General features: G+C 38.8%; 1 protein-coding gene across 12 annotated transcripts in view; it reads left to right on the top strand.

Moving 5' to 3' along the window:
- Positions 1-18,046, top strand: part of DKK2 (dickkopf WNT signaling pathway inhibitor 2) — a 583,019-nt gene extending 564,973 nt beyond the window's left edge. For 9 of the 12 annotated variants that reach the window (XR_008716848.1, XR_008716834.1, XR_008716811.1 and 6 more), the window contains one exon: positions 13,534-13,673. Coding sequence is in view for 2 of the 12 variants with exons in the window: in XM_055587908.1 (XP_055443883.1) it covers positions 13,534-13,684; positions 14,989-15,144; positions 17,710-17,960 (558 nt within the window). In the remaining 10 variants the exon portion in view is untranslated. Of the gene's footprint in view, positions 1-13,533; positions 13,685-14,988; positions 15,145-17,709 lie in introns of those variants that run through there. The other 3 variants (XM_055587908.1, XM_055587907.1, XR_008716819.1) reach the window with 2 other exon arrangements.
- The last annotated feature ends 1,086 nt before the right edge of the window (positions 18,047-19,132 follow it).

The raw sequence follows: 19,132 nt of genomic DNA, 5'->3' as shown, positions 1-19,132 counted from the left end.
ATTTTTAATCAAGAAACTTCAATCTGTATTCTTGATACTCTTGCAAGAAACCCTGGCTTTAGGAAATCCAAGTTCCTAATATGAAAAACATGAGGCATAAATTAGCAAGGAGTAAAAAATTTCACTTTGAATCTCATAATATTACAGTTGTTCATCAGTATTCACAGGGAATTGGTTCCAGGGACCCTCATAGTTGCCAAAATTTGAGGATGCTCAAGACCCTTAAAGGAAATGGTTTAGTTAGAGTCAAGCTTCTGCTTTGGTGTATTCTATGGGGCCTATTAACTGTAGATCTTTTAAAAATTATGTTAATATTAATAGATAATACATGTACCCATCACATACTATAAAATGTTAAAAAGCATTTATATGGAAACTAAATGTTCCTGTTTTCTGTTCTCAACAACCCTGTCCACATTCCCACTGGTAAATTTTGATTTGTGTTTCTTGAGTATATCTTCACAAGAGAAGGCAAGAAGGCAAGATAACTTATGTACATACACATACACCTCCATAGGATTTTCATTTCTAAACCCATGATATTAAAAGTGAAAAATGATCCCAACTCTTGAAACATTTTAAATTCACAAGTGTTTACACTGGGGCACAGAAATATTTACCAACACTGACCTATTCTATCATCATAAAGACTGTTTGAAACAGCAGTTTGAAAGAATGTTTTCATATCTACCTGGACATCAATATTTGAATTTTCAATGTGCTTTTCATTAGGAAAATCTGATGCTATACAAAGAAATAGAAAATAATAATAAAATCATACCTCATCTATTTATCATACTTGATGTGGGGAGGAAGAGTACTTGTTTTGTAAAGACCAACAGGACACACGATGCAAAGAGAACTGCAAAGCTACGCATTGTCAACCAGAACCAGGTGGACACCACATGAGGATATGAAGCAAGCCCGCCATAAGGGGTGTGTTGACAGCTCTGAGTCCACACTGTGTTTCTCCCAAATGCACTGCTGTGCTACATGTTACTTTATTTTTTTAAACAGTTTTAGAAATTCTTAAGCCACCCCTAAGCACAGTGGCTACGTCCTAGCACAGAGGATAAATCTGTGTGGAAACAGTTGTTGTTAGTGAGTCTCTTACTTAGATTCACGCTGATGTTAGGGGACCAATCTCTACCTTATATCCATGTCTATCTGGAACACTACGGAGTCCGTATCTCATGTAGACCAGACGTTGTCAGTATAATACATGTACAAAAGCATCTGTAATTTTTGCAACAATTCTATAAAGCAGTGTTTCCCTATCTTACCTTAACATATAATTACCGGACAGTATTCATTAAAAATAAAGATTCCTGGACCACATCTAGTTCTACAGAATTAGCCTCTATGAGTAGTCTGTGAAGGATAAGTTGTTTTTAAAGAAACCCAATGCGATTTTTAAGATTAGTTTAGGAAGGGGAAGGGCTCCCTGGTGGCTCAGTGGTAAAGAATCCACCTGCCAATGCAGGAGATATGGGTTTGATCCCTGGGTCAGGAAGATCCCCAGGAGAAGAAATGGTAACCTGCTGTAGTCTTCTTCCTGAAAAATTCCATGAACAGAGGAGACTGGTGGGCTATAGTCCATTGGGTCACAAGAGACTCAGACATAACTTGGCAGCTAAACAACAAAGAGGGGGAAATGCTGCTGAAGGTAGGGATTATTTCCATTTTATCAAGGAGGAAACTGAGACTCAGTTAAATAACTTGTAACAACAAATTAATTGTGAATGCATAATTCAAACTTCAGTATATCTCCAAATTTCTTCCTACCATATTACTTTGCTACAGGTCATGAGGTCAGGTAAATTTGAAAGGCTACAATGAAAATTATATATTACAGACATTTGATCCTGGATTTAAAAGAAAATGCAAAATTGTGGAATTTCTTTTGCCGTTTTGGATAGGACAGTTATATGGAACCAACTGCAGAATTACAAACAGCTTTATGATTACATATGGAGTATAAAGGGCTCTAGCCACTGCTATAAAAGCACTCTGGAAATGCTTTTTGAAAGGGATAGACATGTTCTGTGCTATATATTCCAAATGAGGGGGAAATGGCCTAAAACCAGCAAAATAAAAGCCAGGTTAACAAGATGGTTTATTTTTTTTTAATTTTATTTTATTTTTAAACTTTACATAATTGTATTAGTTTTGCCAAATATCAAAATGAATCCGCCACAGATAAAGGGTTCCTCTTTCCATTCACCCCTGATCAACAGCAGAAAAACACACAGTGCAGTTGAGAATGTGGTCTGTGTTGGAAGCGGGGAATTCCTTAGAATCTCTTTTCTACTTAATGCCATACAGAGAACAGGGTGAAGAACTGAAGTGGGAGAGGATCCTGAATTTATTTCACAAAATTATTGTTTCTTAGGATTTAAGTGAGGCTTTCTGAACACTGGGGAAGTTAATGAACCCCTGCCAGAAATCTAGCATTCCTAATTTATAATCCAGGAAATATTAGTAGAAATTCTCTAAATTCTGAACTTTTATATAAAAAAAAATCAAATGTCTAACAAACTTAGTCTTAAAATGAGTATGTGTAAAAGGTATTCAAAGGTTTTCCACAGCGTGCACAGCATGAATTGTTTTAGGGAATCAATTTCCAGATCTTCACCTTCCATGGTTCTTTTCCTTAAAATTGTCTGGGAAAATGCCTGTGTTTACAATAAGTCTTTTGCTATTTTATGGGGAGAAAAAAGGAAAACAGTTGAATTCAGTTCAGTCCTTTAGTCTTACCTGACATTTTGCAACTTCATGCAGCATAGCAGGGTTCCCTATCCATCACGAACTCGCAGAGCTTGCTCAAACTCATTTCCATCAAGATGGTGATGCCAGCCAACCATCTCACCCTCTGTTGTGCTCTTCTCCCCCACCTTCTATCTTTCCCAGCGTCAGAGTCTTTTCTAAGAAGTCAGTTATTCACATCAGGTGGCCAAAGTATTGGAGCTTCAGCTTTGGCATCAGTCCTTCCAATGAATATTTAGGATTGATTTCCTTTAGAATTGACTGGTTTGATCTCCTTGCAGTCCAAGGGACTCTCAAGAGTCTTCTCCAACACTACAGTTCAAAAAAATCAATTCTTCAGTGCTCAGTTTTCTTTATGGTCCAACTCTCACAACCATACATGACCACCGGAAAACCCATAGCTTTGACTAGATGGACCTTTGTTGGTAAAGTAACATCTCAGCTTTTTAATATGCTGTTTATGTTAGTCAAAGCTTTTCTTGAAGGAGCAAGCTTCTTTTCATTTCATGGCTACAATCACCATTCACAGTGATTTTGGAGCCCAAGAAAATAGTCTGTCACTGTTTCCATTGTTTCCCCATCCATTTGCCATGAAGTGATGGGACTGGATGCTATGATCTTAGTTTTTTGTATGTTGAGTTTTAGGCCAGCTTTTTCACTCTCATCTTTCACTTTCATCAAGAGGCTCTTTAGTTTCTCTTTGCTTTCTGCCATAAGAGTTGTGTCATCTGGATATGATATTTCTCCTGGCAGTCTTGATTCCAGCTTGTGCTTCATCCAGCCCGGCATTTCACATGATGTACTCTGCATAAAAGTTAAATAAGCAGGGTGACAATAAATGCCTTGATGTACTCCTTTCCCAATTTGGAAGCAATCCGTCATTCCATGTTTGGATCTAACTGTTGCTTCTTGACCTGCATACAGATTTCTCAGGAGGCAGGTAAGGTGGACTGTTATTCCCATCTCTTAAAGAATTTTCCACAGTTTGTTGTGATCCACACAGGCAAAGGCTTTAGTGTAGTCAGTGAAGCAGATATTTTTCTAGAACTCTCTTGCTGTTTCTGCGATCCAATGGATGTTGGCAATTTGATCTCTGGTTCCTCTGCCTTTTCTAAATTCAGCTTGAACATCTACACATATGTGGTTCATGTACTGTTGAAGCCTCACTGGAGTATTTTGAGCATTACATTACTAGCGTGTGAGATGAGTGCAATTGTGCGGTAGTTTGAACATTCTTTGGCATTGTCCTTCTTTGGGATTGGAATGAAAACTGACCTTTTCCAGTCTTGTGGCCACTGCTGAGTTTTCCAAATCTGCTGGCATATTGGATGCAGCACTTTCACAGCATCATCTTTCAGGATTTGAAAGAGCTCAGCTGGAATTCCATCACCTCCACTAGCTTTGTTCATAGTGATGCTTCCTAAGGCCCACTTGAATTCACTCACCAGGATGTCTGGCTCTGGGTGAGTGATCACACCATCGTGGTTATCTGGGTCATTAAAATCTGTTTTGTATAGTTCTTTTATGTATTCTTGCCATCTATTCTTAATATCTTCTGCTTCTGTAAGGTCCACACTATTTCTATCCTTTATTGTGCCCATCTTTGCATGAAATGTTCCCTTGGTATCTCTAAGTTTCTTGAAGAGATCTCTAGTTTTTCCCATCCTATTGTTTTCCTCTATTTCTCAGCATTGATCACTGAGGAAGGCTTTCTTATCTCTCTTTTCTATTCTTTGTAACTCTGCATTCAGATGGGTGTATCTTTCCTTTTCTGCTTTCACTGTTGCTTCTCTTCTTTTCTAAGCTATTTATAAGGCCTCCTCAGACAACCATTTGCCTTTTTGCATTTTTTTTTTCTTGGGCATGGTTTTTATCACCACCTCCTATACAATGGTATGAACCTCCTCTGTCCATAGTTCTTCAGGCACTCTATCAGACCTAATCCCTTGAATCTATTTGTCCCTTCCACTGTATAATCAACAGGGAATTGATTTAGGTCATACCTGAATGGTCTAGTGGTTTTCCCTACTTTCGTCAGTTTAAGTCTGAATTTGGCAATAAGGTGTTCATGATCTGAGCCACAGTCAGCTCCTGGTCTTGGTTTTACTGACTGTACAGAGATTCTCCATCTTTGGCTGCAAAAAATATAATCAATCTGATTTATGTATTGACCATCTGGTGATGTCCTTGTGTACAGTCATCTCTTGCGTTGTTGCAAGAGAGTGTTTTCTATGATCAGTGCATTCTCTTGGCAAAATTCTGTTGGCCTTTGCCCTGCTTCATTTTGTACTCCAAGGCCAAACTTGCCTGTTGGTCTATGTATCTCTTGATTTCCTACTTTTGCATCCCAGTCCCCTATGATGAAAAGCACATTTTTTTGGTGTTAGTTCTAGAAAGTCTTGTAGGTCTTCATAGAACTATTCAGCTTCTTTGGCATTAGTGGTTGGGGCATAGACTTGGATTACTGTGATATTGAATGGTTTGCCTTGGAAACGAAGAGAGATAATTCTGTCATTTTTAGGACTGTACCCAAGTACTGAATTTCGGACTCTTTGGTTGACTATGAAAGCTACTTCATTTCTTCTAAGGGATTCTTGCCCACAGTAATAGATATAATGGTCACCTGAATTAAATTCACCCATTCCAGTCCATTTTAGTTCACTGATCCTAAAATGTCAATGTTCACTCTTGCCATCTTCTGTTTGACCACTTCCAACTTACCTTGATTAATGGCCCTAATATTCCAGGTTCCTAACCAATATTGCTCTTTATAGCATCAGACTTTACTTCCATCACCAGACACATCCTCAACTGGGCACTGTTTTTGCTTTGGCTCCATCCCTTCATTCTTTCTGGAGTTATTTCTCCACTCTTCTCTAGTAGCATACTGGGCACCTATGGACCTGGAAGTTCATCTTTCAGTGTAATATACCACCCATCAACATAAAATTGGATTAAAGATTTACTGAGCATGGTCTAGCCCATCAGAGCAAGACCCAGATTCCCCCACAGCCAGTCCCTCCCATCAGGAAGCTTCTACAAGCCTCTTATCCTTATCCATTAAAGGGCAGACAGAATGAAAACCACAATTACAGAAAACTAGCCAATGTTAACTAATTACAGAAAATTAATCCCATGGACCGCAACCTTGTCTAATTCAATGAAACTATGAGCCATGCCATGTAGGCCCACCCAAGATGGACGGGTCATGGTGGAGAGTTCCAACAAAACATGTTCCACTGGAGAGGTGAATGGAAAACCACTTTAGTGTTCTTTCATTTATAACCCCATGAACAGTATGAAAAGGCAAAACTGTCACACATTCCAAATCCTGATATACTGCATTAGTCAGAGGTTAAAACAAAAAACAAAAACTTTTGTTGGCAAACTAAAATAGAATTCAGAATATTGGTTTAACAAAGATATCCTTAGTGATTGATCAGGACATTCTAAACAAACACAGAAAGGCACTTTCTTTCCTTCTATTATCTTCTTGGATTGAGCCCTTGATCATTATGTATTACATTATCCTTATCTTTTGTAACAGTCTTTACAGTCCATTTTGTCTGATATGAGTATCGCTACTCCAGCTTTCTTCTGATTCCCATTTGCATGGAATACCTTCTTCCATCCCCTCACTTTCAGTCTGTACGTGCCCCTGAGACTGAAGTAGGTCTCTTGTAGGCAGCATATATATGAAACTTGTTTTCATAACCAGCCAGCCAGTCTATTTCTTTTGGTTAGAGCATTTAATCCATTTATATTTAAGGTAATTATCAACATATATGTTCTTATTGCCATTTTAAAAACTGTTTTGGATTTGTTATTGTAGGTCTTTGTTCTTCCCTTCTTTTTGTTCTCTTCTTATGGTTTGATGACAATCTGATACTCTATAGAGTTGTGTTTGCATTGATTTTTCTTTTTTGTGTGTCTATCTATTGTAGTTTTTTGGTTTACAGTTCCCATGAGGTTTTGATATAGCAGTCTACACACATACACATACACACACACACACACACACACACACACAGTGTTGTTTTAAGTTGCTGGTCTCTTAATTTCAAATGTGTGTCTCATTTCTCGCATTTGTGCTTTCCTATTCTCATGCTTGCTGATTTTGATATCATATTTGTGTGTGGATGATTTCCTACTTTTACTGTACATTTGCCTTTACTGGTGAGCTTTCCCATTTGTGATTTTCATCTTTCTAGTTGTGGCCTCTTTTTTTCCCCTGCCTAGAGAAGTTCCTTTAGCTTTTGTTGTGAAGCTGATTTGGTAGTGCTGAATTCTCTTATCTGTAAAGCTTTTGATTTCTTCTTGAATCTGAGAGAGAGCCTGAATGACAGCCTTACTTGGTATTCTTGGTTGTAGGTTTTTCTTTTTGATCAATTTACATATCCTTCATCACTTTAAACGTCCTTATCATTCTTTTTTTTTTTTTAAGTGAGTCTTGGCTCTAGTTGGAAAGTTGTGAATATAGAACATTCAAAACTGTTGTGATGACTTGTTCATTTTAACATTTAATTGAATGTTTTGTAAGATTATCTTTCTCAAGGAAGAATATCTACTGATAAATACATTGCAATTTACTTTAGGATCAGGCTGCATTGCACAATATTTTACTGAATCATGACAAATTACTGTGAACTTCATCTATAAAATGTTTAACATTTATATTAATAAAACAAACTTACACTGAAACATTTTACACATCAAATGTATGCGATGATGCATGTTTTTCAAAATTATTTTAGGGGCAATGATTTGCAGATCACAGAATATAGTTTTTAGTTTCTGTATTATAGTTGGGAGTTCAATAAATAAAAGCTGAATAAGTAATTATTGAATACTAAAGGAATATCCAAGCAGCTGCCTTAAGAAACTATGGTACACATCCAGAATATCATGAAATATCTGAAAATTTCCCCTCAAAGTTAATACAGCTCATTTCTCCGGGCCTTAGGTTCAGGAATCCTCAAAGATGCATCTAGTAAACCCCTGTCCCCTAGAGGTAATTGTGGACAAAGGAAACAATCCAATTGCCTAGCCTTTGGCATGAAGTGTACAACTACACAGATTGAGTTATATTTCCCTGCACCTCCTGCAGTTACAATGTTAGGGTATGAGTCTGAAACGACCACTTTAAAGAGTAGCATATTTTGCATGCTCATTGAAATATAGCTGTATCATGCATAATGTCATGACAAGGGAAATTAATCTTTTCCCTAAGGACTGAGAGGAAGCCAGTCTGATCTGGTTTCCCAAGTGCACTCGCCAACCCTTCGCTGTGTTCTCTTTAAGCCCTCAGACACGTTCTAGTCCCCAGCCCTTTCGGCCACCTCCCTCTGTCCACTTGCTTCAAATGTTTTTCACTCCCACAGCTGGGTTGTCCCCCTGCAGGCTTTCTTCTGCCTGCCCAGCTGATGACGTTTTTCTGGCTCCAGAAAACTTCCAAGATTGTTACAAACAGTGCTTGCGGGGACAAAGGATTGTCCCGAGTAAAACAACAACAAAACTAGGACGCTCTTGCAAGAATCCGGATGGGTGGCTCGCCCACATGAAAACTTTGTGATGTTTCTCTCTTCTTTTTTCCCCCCTTTATTAAATAGGAACAATGTCACTGTTTTGAAAGCTTGGGAGTTAAACTAAGGTTTTACTTGTGGCAAAAGGTCTATAAAAAGTACTCAGTGCTGCTGAGATACCTGAAACACTTCTCATTTCATAATCACTTCACTGTTGCATTGGTTGGGGGGGTGGTGCGGAGAAGGTTCTAAGGGATGGGCAGTAATTGAAAAGTAAAAAAAAAATATACTCAGCCCTAAATCTAAGTCTTGATTTAATAAGCCTTTTCTTTCTGCAGTTTTAAGAATAATAGGGGAAAAAAGAGGCTCAATTAGTTTAAGAAGATGCAGTAACATTTTATTTTATTCATTAGAATATTATTTATCATTATTTGCATGATGGGATTTTGCTTATAACTCTGGTTACGCTGAATTTAAACAGCCATAAAACGGTTGTCAAAAAGATGGAAAGAGGAAATGCTGTTTATAGTCTTGTCAGTGTTTTCTGCCAGTATTCTGTTTTTCCAACAGCTGCAGCAGGACATGCTGTTGGTATTTGGAGGCTTCTAGAAAGAGAAGTGGCCAAGTTTATTTTCCTAATCTCTAAATTCAGCACACTCGTCACCATTCAAATACCTTTTCTATGTGTGCATTAACAGTCATTAAAAGATCAGTCATGACACCTTACAGCGAGGTCTGCAACCCAGGGCAGGGCTCTGATCCCCAACTTTTCTGCCGCTGAGCACATAAGACTTATTTGCAGAAGTTACTTAACCTCTCTTCACTTCATTGCTAAAACTGTAAAGAAAGGTTCCAGATTAGTACAGAGTAAACGGATGTTAAAAATAACCTTTATACTAGACAAGAAATGCTCATTTCTGATGGACATTATTTTCAAGCTGTGCCCAATGTGTTCACTCTTATTTTAGTCCATGGCACTGTGCTAATGATAACTGGCACTTTTATTTATGGGAACCACCGTATTTTTAGTCTAAAGGTGGGGGGGAGGTTGTTGGTCAAAAACGTCTCTGCTTTTTGGCTTGATCAGGGACAGCTCTCATGCTTTCTTAATTTATGGCCTATCTTCTGCTATTATTAGGTCTATGCAAATGAATTCGGCCCCTAAGTGTGACTGAGGATAAGTCGTGAATGATTTTGCATGAAGGCGTGTATTCCCGGATAATCAGGGAACTGGAATTCCGATTCAGTTTTGGAAATATTAATACAGAATAGGCATGTATAAAGTCTCTAATTCTTTCATTTGATTTCTAGACATCCACACAGACTGTCACTGTTCCTTATACTGTTCACCTAAAGTCAAGTGAATGAAGAGCTAAAGAAATTCACTATTAATAATTTCCATATCAGGCGAAGAGAATCAGTCGTCTTCTTACTCATTTATAAAATAAGAACCAGAGATGCATATTATTATTTTTCTTAAATGGAAACTTAGACTGAGGTGCTCAAATGAAAAAATCATCATGAAATGGGACCTTTGGAGGCCAAAGGAAAGGAAAGTTTCTTAATGACACTTTTTTTTTTTACTTTTATTTTTTAACTTTACAATATTGTATTGGTTTTGCCATATATCAACATGAATCTGCCACAGGTATACATGTGTTCCCCATCCTGAACCCTCCTCCCTCCCTGTAATGACACTTTTATTGAAGTATGTAAGTCCCTTCAGTGGGCTTGTTAATTGCCACGGATCATCACTTCTTCAGGATTCTCCATAACTATGTGAACTACGTGCTTTTCTTCTCTGTCTCTCCCTCCCTCTCTTGCCTAATATTATACCATTTCCAGACATGTTAGAAGGGACTAATGTAGGACGGAGAAGCCTGGCGTGCTGCAGTCCATGGGGTCGCAAAGAGTTGGACACGACTGAGCAACAGAACCAAACTGAATGTTCAGGAAAAACTCAATAGCAAACTGCAGAACCCTCATACTTGAGTTTAAAACTCTTTCCTGAAAAATAATGCATTAGGCCAAAAACATGAGAATCCCTTTTAATGAGTCAGAGTTGTGTTTTCTCCTGTTCTGCATTTTCTTGCTAATGGTTACATCAAGTAAACTTTATTGCTGACTAGATCCATCCTGAGGGACACTGATTTTCAGAAGACAAAGCATGTCCCCAAATATCAGTTGCTTTCCCTATAACTTGTTTCAATCAATTTTTCTCATCTATTCTTTATTTTATTCATATATAAATGCTGTTTATTGGAGCCAGGAATTCCATAAGCATACTAGAAGCTATGTAATATAACCTTGTATTTTAATTATTAAAAACTTATTTTTGTCAAAGAACTTCCCTTAATACTATGTTCTGGGATTCCATTCCAAGGACAAGTTCACATTAACAATAACCTTCCATTAAAAAAAAAAATTCCTGCATACTTTTTCTGCCTATACCATTTCTAGTTCAATAAAAGACACACTGAAATATAATAAAACTGCCTAATATTTTTGCTCTCTCCTCTGAAAAATTGGGGAGAATTTTACTGTGATCCCATTCACCAAGTACTGTGCATACTGCTTTCTGTAACAGTGTCAAATATTTTCCACCAAGTATTTTCCACTCATCTTTCCTGAGAACAGGAAGATGATAATGTGCCTTCTCTAATTTTCTGCATAAATGAAATTCAACTTTTAGAAAACAAGTTGCTTTCTACCGTACAGGCTATTTTTTTTTAATTTGTTTATTTTTTAACTTTACAATGTTGTATTCGTTTTACCATATATCAAAATGAATCTGCCACAGGTATACATGTGTTCCCCATCCTGAACCCTCCGCCCTCCTCCCTCCACATACCTACACCATCAGTTTTTTAGGAATGGAATCAAGTATTTCTCTATATTCAAAATCCCTTGAAGAGTCATTGTTTGAGTTGAATTACACATGATGTTTTAGGTGGCATGTTTACTTCCATTGAAAGAACATGTCCTGTTTTTGAGAAAAGAAAAAAAAAAACCTTGTGATACATCAAATGTTTCTTGCAAAACAATTTGGTGAAATAAATGTAAATGAATCAGAAACATGTGAAGTGTACTTCAGTTAAACTTAATGGGTTTAAATATGAAGGCAGTAAAGTGCTCAGGGGGAAAAGAGTGTAGCAAGTCGGGAAGTGACATTTGTTTTGGTTTCATCAGTCCTGGACTCTTGAAAAGTGGCTTGATACTCTGAATTCAAGCTCATTCAGATTCTTTCTTAAGCCTAATGATGGAGTTACGGAATGGGACAGTAATATCCAAATTAATTTTATAGTTTTATCTGGCTTCATTTCCAGAGTACAATGCTTCAAGAACGCTTTCAGTCTGAAGTTAGAGGTTTTTCTATTTTCTGTTCTCTTCTGAGGGTAAAAGTGAATTGTCATGATGTTAAAGGTTTATCTTTTTTCATCAAATAACGTAAAGTTTCCAGAGTCACACATCAACTTCACACTTATTTCCTCTTTCTAACATGATCAGATCTGAACGGAAAACACAAGGGGTCTGAACGCATGCAAACATACCCAGGAGGAAGGCCCAGGGAGAAAAGGTGATGGAAGAAAGAGAGGGGTGGGGGAAGGGAGAAGCAGTGCATGCAGGGTCAAGTCATCAACCTCATTTCAAAAGTAAAACATTCAAAACACACTAATTATTTGAGAGCCACAAAAACTTTATCCCGTAGTTTTCTAGTCCTATCATTTATGCTTGCTTAAAAACTATATTGCTTTTTAAATTTTTTTATTTTGCAATTTAAAAAATGCATTATTGTGAAAAGTAGGGAAAAAAAACAAACTACACCACAGCAGTAAAAAAGACTTCCAAGTAAGTCTCCCTGTCAACATGCCTCAAAATGTGAGTTAATTTGATGTGTGGTGTGATATTTCTATTTCTCAATTCTCAGTCTCTGAAAACAGGGACATTTTAAGCATTCCAGTAACTTCCTAGATACAAGGAATATATAATTGGAGTGTGTATATAAATGCATTTTTTGAGATAATATATGACATTGCTTAAGTAGCCTTCTGAATCAACAACTTGGTAGAGAAATGTAGGAACACAAGTCCTTTCTGTGTAAGTAGCCTGTAGGGCTCTTTTGTATGTCCCGAGTCTGTTTTTTTGTTTCCTGAGAACATGATATAACTGGAGTTTAGCAAGCTCTGACCACTCAGAATGCTACTGCTGCTCATCACTGAATGTGGAGTGAAGACGCTGCTCCTTGAATTCTTTGTTCCCAAAGTTTGATTGCTTCAAACTCTCTGGAAGCATCTCTGTGTGTTCCCCACAGGCAGGACCTGAGAAATCACTCTTAGAATATCTGTTCCATAAATGGGCAGGAGCTGTATTTTAGCTGCTAGCACAGCCCAGTGTTGCTTTAAGTAACCTTCTCCTTATGCTAGTTCAGTGGGTAAAAAAAGAGTGATTAGGCCGTTTCATTTACACCTTAAATCAGTGGCAATATAACAATTACAGCTATTTTTTGAGCCTCCAGAGTCACGCTTTAGGGCTCTACTAATCAAATAAAACCTAAATCCTAACCCCAAAGTCGTGTCATTGAAAGCATATGGATACTGTCAACTGTATCTTTGTCATCACCATCAGCAATCAATGTTTGCTGCTGCTGCTGCTAAATCACTTCAGTTGTGTCAGACCCTGTGCGACCCCAGAGACAGCAGCCCACCAGGCTTCCCCGTCCCTGGGGTTTTCCAGGCAAGAGTACTGGAGTGGGGTGCCATTGCCTTCTCTGGAAATCAATGTTTATAAAGCCCTTAATTAAGTAATTGTTAATATGTAGTACCTCTGCTCAGGAGAAGGCAATGGCACCCCACTCCAGTACTCTTGCCTGGAAAATCCCATGGACGGAGGAGCCTGGTGGGCTACAGTCCACAGGGTTGCTAAGAGTTGGACATGACTGAGCGACTTCACTTTCACTTTTCACTTTTCTGCATTGGAGAAGGAAATGGCAACCCACCCCAGTGTTCTTGCCTGGAGAATCCCAGGGACAGGGAGCCTGGTGGGCTGCCGTCTATGGGGTCGCACAGAGTCAGACACGACTGAAGTGGCTTAGCAGCAGCAGCAGCAGTACCTCTGCTCAGAACATTATTAAATATTTCCTTTGAGGAGGGAAATATTCTGATTTTCCATCACAATTTGGTGCAATAGCTTTTTGCTTACAAGATCTAATCTTTGCTTTCGGTGTTCTTGCTGTACTTCATGACAGGCCTACCCCTGTAGCAGTGATAAGGAATGTGAAGTCGGGAGGTACTGCCACAGTCCTCACCAAGGATCGTCGGCCTGCACGGTGTGTCGAAGGAAAAAGAAGCGCTGCCATAGAGATGGCATGTGTTGTCCTGGTACCCGCTGCAATAATGGTAAAGGTCTCATTCAGTGTTGATGGGCCTCTTTCCTTTCATGTAGGAAACCTGGATGCCAAGTTATACTGCCTTCTCCTTAGTCATACTTCTAAAATGTAAGGAGACTTCCAAACTGGCAGGAATGGGATCAGGGTTTAGAAATGTATAAGATTACCTCGTGTGTGTGTATTAGTCTCTCAGTTGTGTCTGACTTTTTGTGACCCCATAGACTGGAGCCTGCCAGGCTCCTCTGTCCATGGTATTTCCCAGACAAGAATACTGGAGTGGGTAGGCATTCCCTTCTCCAGGGCATCTTCCTGACCCAGGGATCAAACCTTTGTGTCCTGCATTGCAGGTGAGTGCTTTACTGTCCCTCTCAAATCTTAGTTTTCCTGGGCTCTGATCACCAGCTGTAATTTATAATCTGTGCTGACCTAGGATTTGCCATGTTGAAATGTTGAGTATAAATAGCTAAATGTTATATTCCACTGAACACTTAAGTGAATATGTGCAAAGGAACCAAAGACAGAAACCTGTGATTCATCAGTACACTTGTGAGTTTGTTTTCATTTTCATACCGATTTCATAGCTTGATTCTCACACGCAAGGTGTCCTTTTTTGAAAGCCCCACACTGCGGCACACACAAATGCTGATAGAGTGAGTGTTTCCTCCAAAAGGAAACACAGAAGTCTATTGCTTGGCCTTCACCCAATCTCAGTGACCTTATGGGCAGATAGTTCAGCATTGATAATGAAATGAAGAACCTCCAACACATGGTAAACAATTAAATACTTGCAGAACATGATCAGGAACACAATTAGTCATGCAAAACATCATAATCAGGCTCATATTCCTACACTTGTTCCTGACCTCTGGGCCTGGTCCTACTGAGAGTACCCTGGACAAGAAGCGAAGGGAAGAAGACCTCACCCCATTAGAGATGTTTACAGTATAGATGGGGATTTTATTTTTGATTAAAAAAGGAACCTTGATTGTGAACACAGATGTCTGATCAGATAATTTTAAGTTACTAAGATTTGATAATACTTCGCTCTGTCACTATTCTAAACTCTTCCTGTGTATTCACAGTAACTTTATGAAAGGAATTCTGTTTTTATCCCTATTTTTGCCCAAGGTCACTTGGTCGTGAGACTGACAAGACTGAAATCAAGAAAGCCTGGGTTAGGTCCAAACTATTGAGTTCTCAAGTCTAGATAGATGATAGATGCATGGCCTCATACTTCACGTCAGGAGAATACTTGGATAAGAAATACACTTTATAGAACTGAACAAGTCTAACTAATTATCTGACCATTTCCAGGCATCTGCATCCCAGTCACCGAGAGCATCTTAACCCCTCATATCCCAGCTCTGGACAGCACTCGGCACAGAGATCGCAACCATGGCCATCACTCAAACCACGACCTGGGATGGCAGAACCTGGGAAGACCTCACACTAAGCTGTCACATATAAAAGGTGGGGATAGCTGTAGCTCCAGAGAAATGTAGATAATTAATTCCATTGCTTCTGAGTGCAATTTGAAAAAAAATAATGGGAAGTTACTGTAATAGTAAGATTTTAACTGAATTTCTTCTCAATTTTGAGGATGCTAGAGGTTTCTCGGAGATCTTAAATTGTGAGAAATACATATGACAAGAACTGTGGTACTCTGATTAACCATGCCATCTTCTAAATAGTTCAGCCTTTTTAAAGGATATTTAGAATAAATCTTTTACACAAGCATTTCTCTTCCATAATCAAGAATAAAGCCTTGCAAAACATAAATGGGAAAATGTTTGATGCTATAGATTAAATTACTAAGATTTAGAGTCCTTTTCTCACCTTTGCAGATTCAGAAATTTTATTTCACTAAACAACCAGGTAATATACTATGCATAAACCAATTTTCCAAAAATAATTCATTTCTAGAGGGATTACATATGCCCATAAAAATTCCCTTCCTTGTGTCACAATATTTGGTAAGCCTAATCACTAATAGTAAAATTTTGAAAAGTAGAGATACCTATATTTTTAAAGGAGGCTTTTGCAAGTGTATTCTGTGGAGCACTGTTCTTTCAAGACATTATATGACTAAAAGAGCCCATGTGTTCAATAGTTTTGTAATAGTGTATCTGCCCATTTTTGGAACTTTAAAATAAACATTGATATATTGAAGGCTCTGAGAAGTTCAGCAATGAGGAAAACAGGTTAACTTTTTCAGACACTGTATTTCCCTAGTTTACTTAACCATAAAACCATTTCCCCATATTTTTACCTTCTGTGGATCTAGTATCCTACAAAATATCTGACCTGTTAGTCCAACCTGAAACACTAATGATTCTATCAATAGGGTTAAAGTGACTGGCAGTTCCTCTTCAACCAGCCCCCATCTACACTTCCTGAAGGCCTAGTCCTGTACCCATATCTATTTCTATCCCACTGAAATCACATGCATTTGTTAGTGCATGCATGCTTAGTCACTCAGTCGTGTCCTACTCTGTGACCCCATGGACTTGTAGCCCACCAGGCTCCTCTTTCCATGGGATTTCCAAGGCAAGAATACTGGAGTGGGTGGCCATTTCTTTCTCCAGGGGATCTTTCTGACTCAGGATCAAAGTTGCACCTCCTCTATCTCCTGCATTGCCGGCAGATTCTTTACCCGCTGAGCTGTCTGAAAAGTTGTTAGTACATGAGTGTCCATCTTTATTCTGACAGATATCTGTGTTACAGTACAGTTTCTAATTTATTAATCACTATTAGCTAATTATATGTGTAATTTCCTGATGGCAGCTAGCAAGAAATGTTGATGGCTAGTGAGTTGTGCCCACATTCACACAGTGGGACTGGTGACATCCAGGATGGCAACTAACCTTTTAGACCAGGCTTGGCACACTACAGCCCATGAGCCAAGTCTGTCCTGCTGCCAGTTTTTGTAAATAACGTTTTATCGTAACACAGACCTGCCCATTCACTTGGGCGTCATCTGTGGCTGCTTTTGTGATATGAGAGCAGACTGAAGAGCTGTGTCACAGATCACATGGCCTAAAATGTCAGAAGTATTTACAATCTGGGAGATGACAAAGAAGCTTGCGGGCTACACATCAACCCCACTGTGACATGTGGGTGCTCTCTGCTGACTTCATCTTTTTACTGAATTGAATCCCCAGATCTGTGCTCCTGTGATTTTTTTTTGATGGGTTCTTGGTTGACCCTGGGGCTGTTTGCCCTTGCTCTGCTCCACTCTGTATCATAGCTTTTCACAGACTTCATTGCCTAGACTCCCTGTCAGGTGGCTTCCAGCTGCGTGGGTTTGGCTGTGGTGAGAGATTGAGAGGCAGAGGAAGGGAAAGGCCAATGGATTCGCTCTGCCTCTGGGAGTGTTTCTGGCAGAGCTGCGCCTCCTCAGGGTCTCAGCTTCTGCCGGGATTCCAGTCCCCTGCCCTTGCCCCATTCTGACCTCACCAGCTTCTCCGGATCCTCCAGCCTAAATGTGGGGGTGGCTTCCTGCGGTGCTGCTCTACGTTCTCTGGTGCTTCTTAGCCTCGTAACTCACTGCCTGTGTGACCCGTTCTCTGCATTAAATATCTTCTCTTTTGAATACTCAGCTTCTGTTTTCCTGGCTATATTTTAACTGATACCCGGCCTTAGGAGGTACAGACAACTTCAGCCTTCTTGACTCAGTTTGTTTACAATTCCAAGAAGGTATCAAATTAAATAGAAGGCATTTCTGTTTACTTATTGTCATTCACTTAAGTAAACAACAACACAAAACAGAAATATCTAAGATCACACCATACCAAAGTGAAGAGAAGATGCAGCCCCATCCTAGCTATTCATTAAACTTAATATTCAGACAGCAAACAATGGAAAGAGATGATAATTGGTTCACATGATTAGAGGGAAAGTCAATTGATATGACTCTAAGACATCACGGAAGATAGGAAGATAGTATAAGGACAAATATTTTAGGTGCTTCTGTTTGCAGAATAGATTTTTCTCCTACAGTGTCATGGTAAAATCTTTTGGTCATCATTTCTTTAGGACATGAAGGAGATCCCTGTCTACGATCATTAGACTGCATTGAAGGGTTTTGCTGTGCTCGTCACTTCTGGACCAAAATCTGCAAACCAGTGCTCCATCAGGGGGAAGTCTGTACCAAGCAGCGCAAGAAGGGCTCACATGGGCTGGAAATCTTCCAGCGGTGTGACTGCGCAAAAGGCCTATCTTGTAAAGTATGGAAAGATGCCACCTACTCCTCCAAAGCCAGACTCCACGTCTGTCAGAAAATATGACCACCTCTGAGGACAAGCATCAGGAGCAGACTGTGAATCCATGTATTTAATGCATTATAGCATGGTGGAGAGTAGGATTTGGATTTCAGAAGACGGGGTAAAATGAGGAATATGATAAGAACATAGATCAAAGAAAAAGGAAATGGAAGATCAGAAAGGGTGACAAGTGTGGTTAGTGTGTTTTCCATCATGCAACTTTTTTATGTAAATAATGTACACATTTGTGAAGATGCCATGACTAAAAAAATAAATAAAAGGCACACAGAGGGATTACTGATGAATACCATGTGACTTTCCAGGAGTTTAGGTTGTGCTGGAGGATTTCTTTCACAGTGGTGATTGCCTATAAAAAATAACCATAAAGCCTTATTTCTATTTAAACAAAGTATTCCCCATATACCCTGGCATACAGCAGGCTCTAAAACGTGAAAAGAGGAATCGTGTGATGGGAAATAAAAGCGTGGAGCACAGAGAATCTGCAACATAGACTCACCTTTTAATTTGGAACACTACTTCTTACTGCTCAATTAAAGACCTTGGTAGGAAAAAAAGGAGTCAATATTTTCCAAATAATTTCAAAGTAATCACAGGTCTTTAATCCTTCAGGAAAAAAAAATCTTTGTTTTTCCTTAAGCTGCTTATTCATATTTTTGAAAAGTTTAATTTCAGCTACAATTAATAAGAACCAGTAGAATAAGACCAAAATAATCCATTCAGATTTCTAGAGGATATAAATTGCATCTCTTGATTGTGCATTATTCCTACTCATTTCATTCTCCAAATTACACTCATTGTGAATAACACAGAGCAGAATTTTCAGGTTGTAAAAATTTTAAGATGCCCAAAGTAAAAGTTACTAGATCATATTATTCAAAGCTTTGGCATTCCCTATGTTAGATAGAACTAGACATTTACTCTTCACATACTCTGCCGTATAGTAAAATTGATAAAAGAAACGAGATATATCTGTTCTGCACTGAAGCACAGCAAGGAAATGGGGAAAACTTTGTCAACTGTCCAGTTTTGGCAACACATGGATCATGTGTTTGAAGCACAATCTGACTTTTCATATGTGAGGCCCAAGGCTGCACAACATACATGGAAATTGTCCATGGGATTTGCTATCATAATATTTACTACGCAGATAAGTTCAGTGTGAGGTAACTACTTGA

The sequence above is a fragment of the Bubalus kerabau genome, chromosome 7 (assembly GCF_029407905.1).
Source record: "Bubalus kerabau isolate K-KA32 ecotype Philippines breed swamp buffalo chromosome 7, PCC_UOA_SB_1v2, whole genome shotgun sequence".
Taxonomy (NCBI): Eukaryota; Metazoa; Chordata; class Mammalia; order Artiodactyla; family Bovidae; genus Bubalus; species Bubalus kerabau.
The sequence above is the reverse complement of the archived record's forward strand: the minus strand, read 5'-3'. Positions and strand labels throughout refer to the sequence as shown.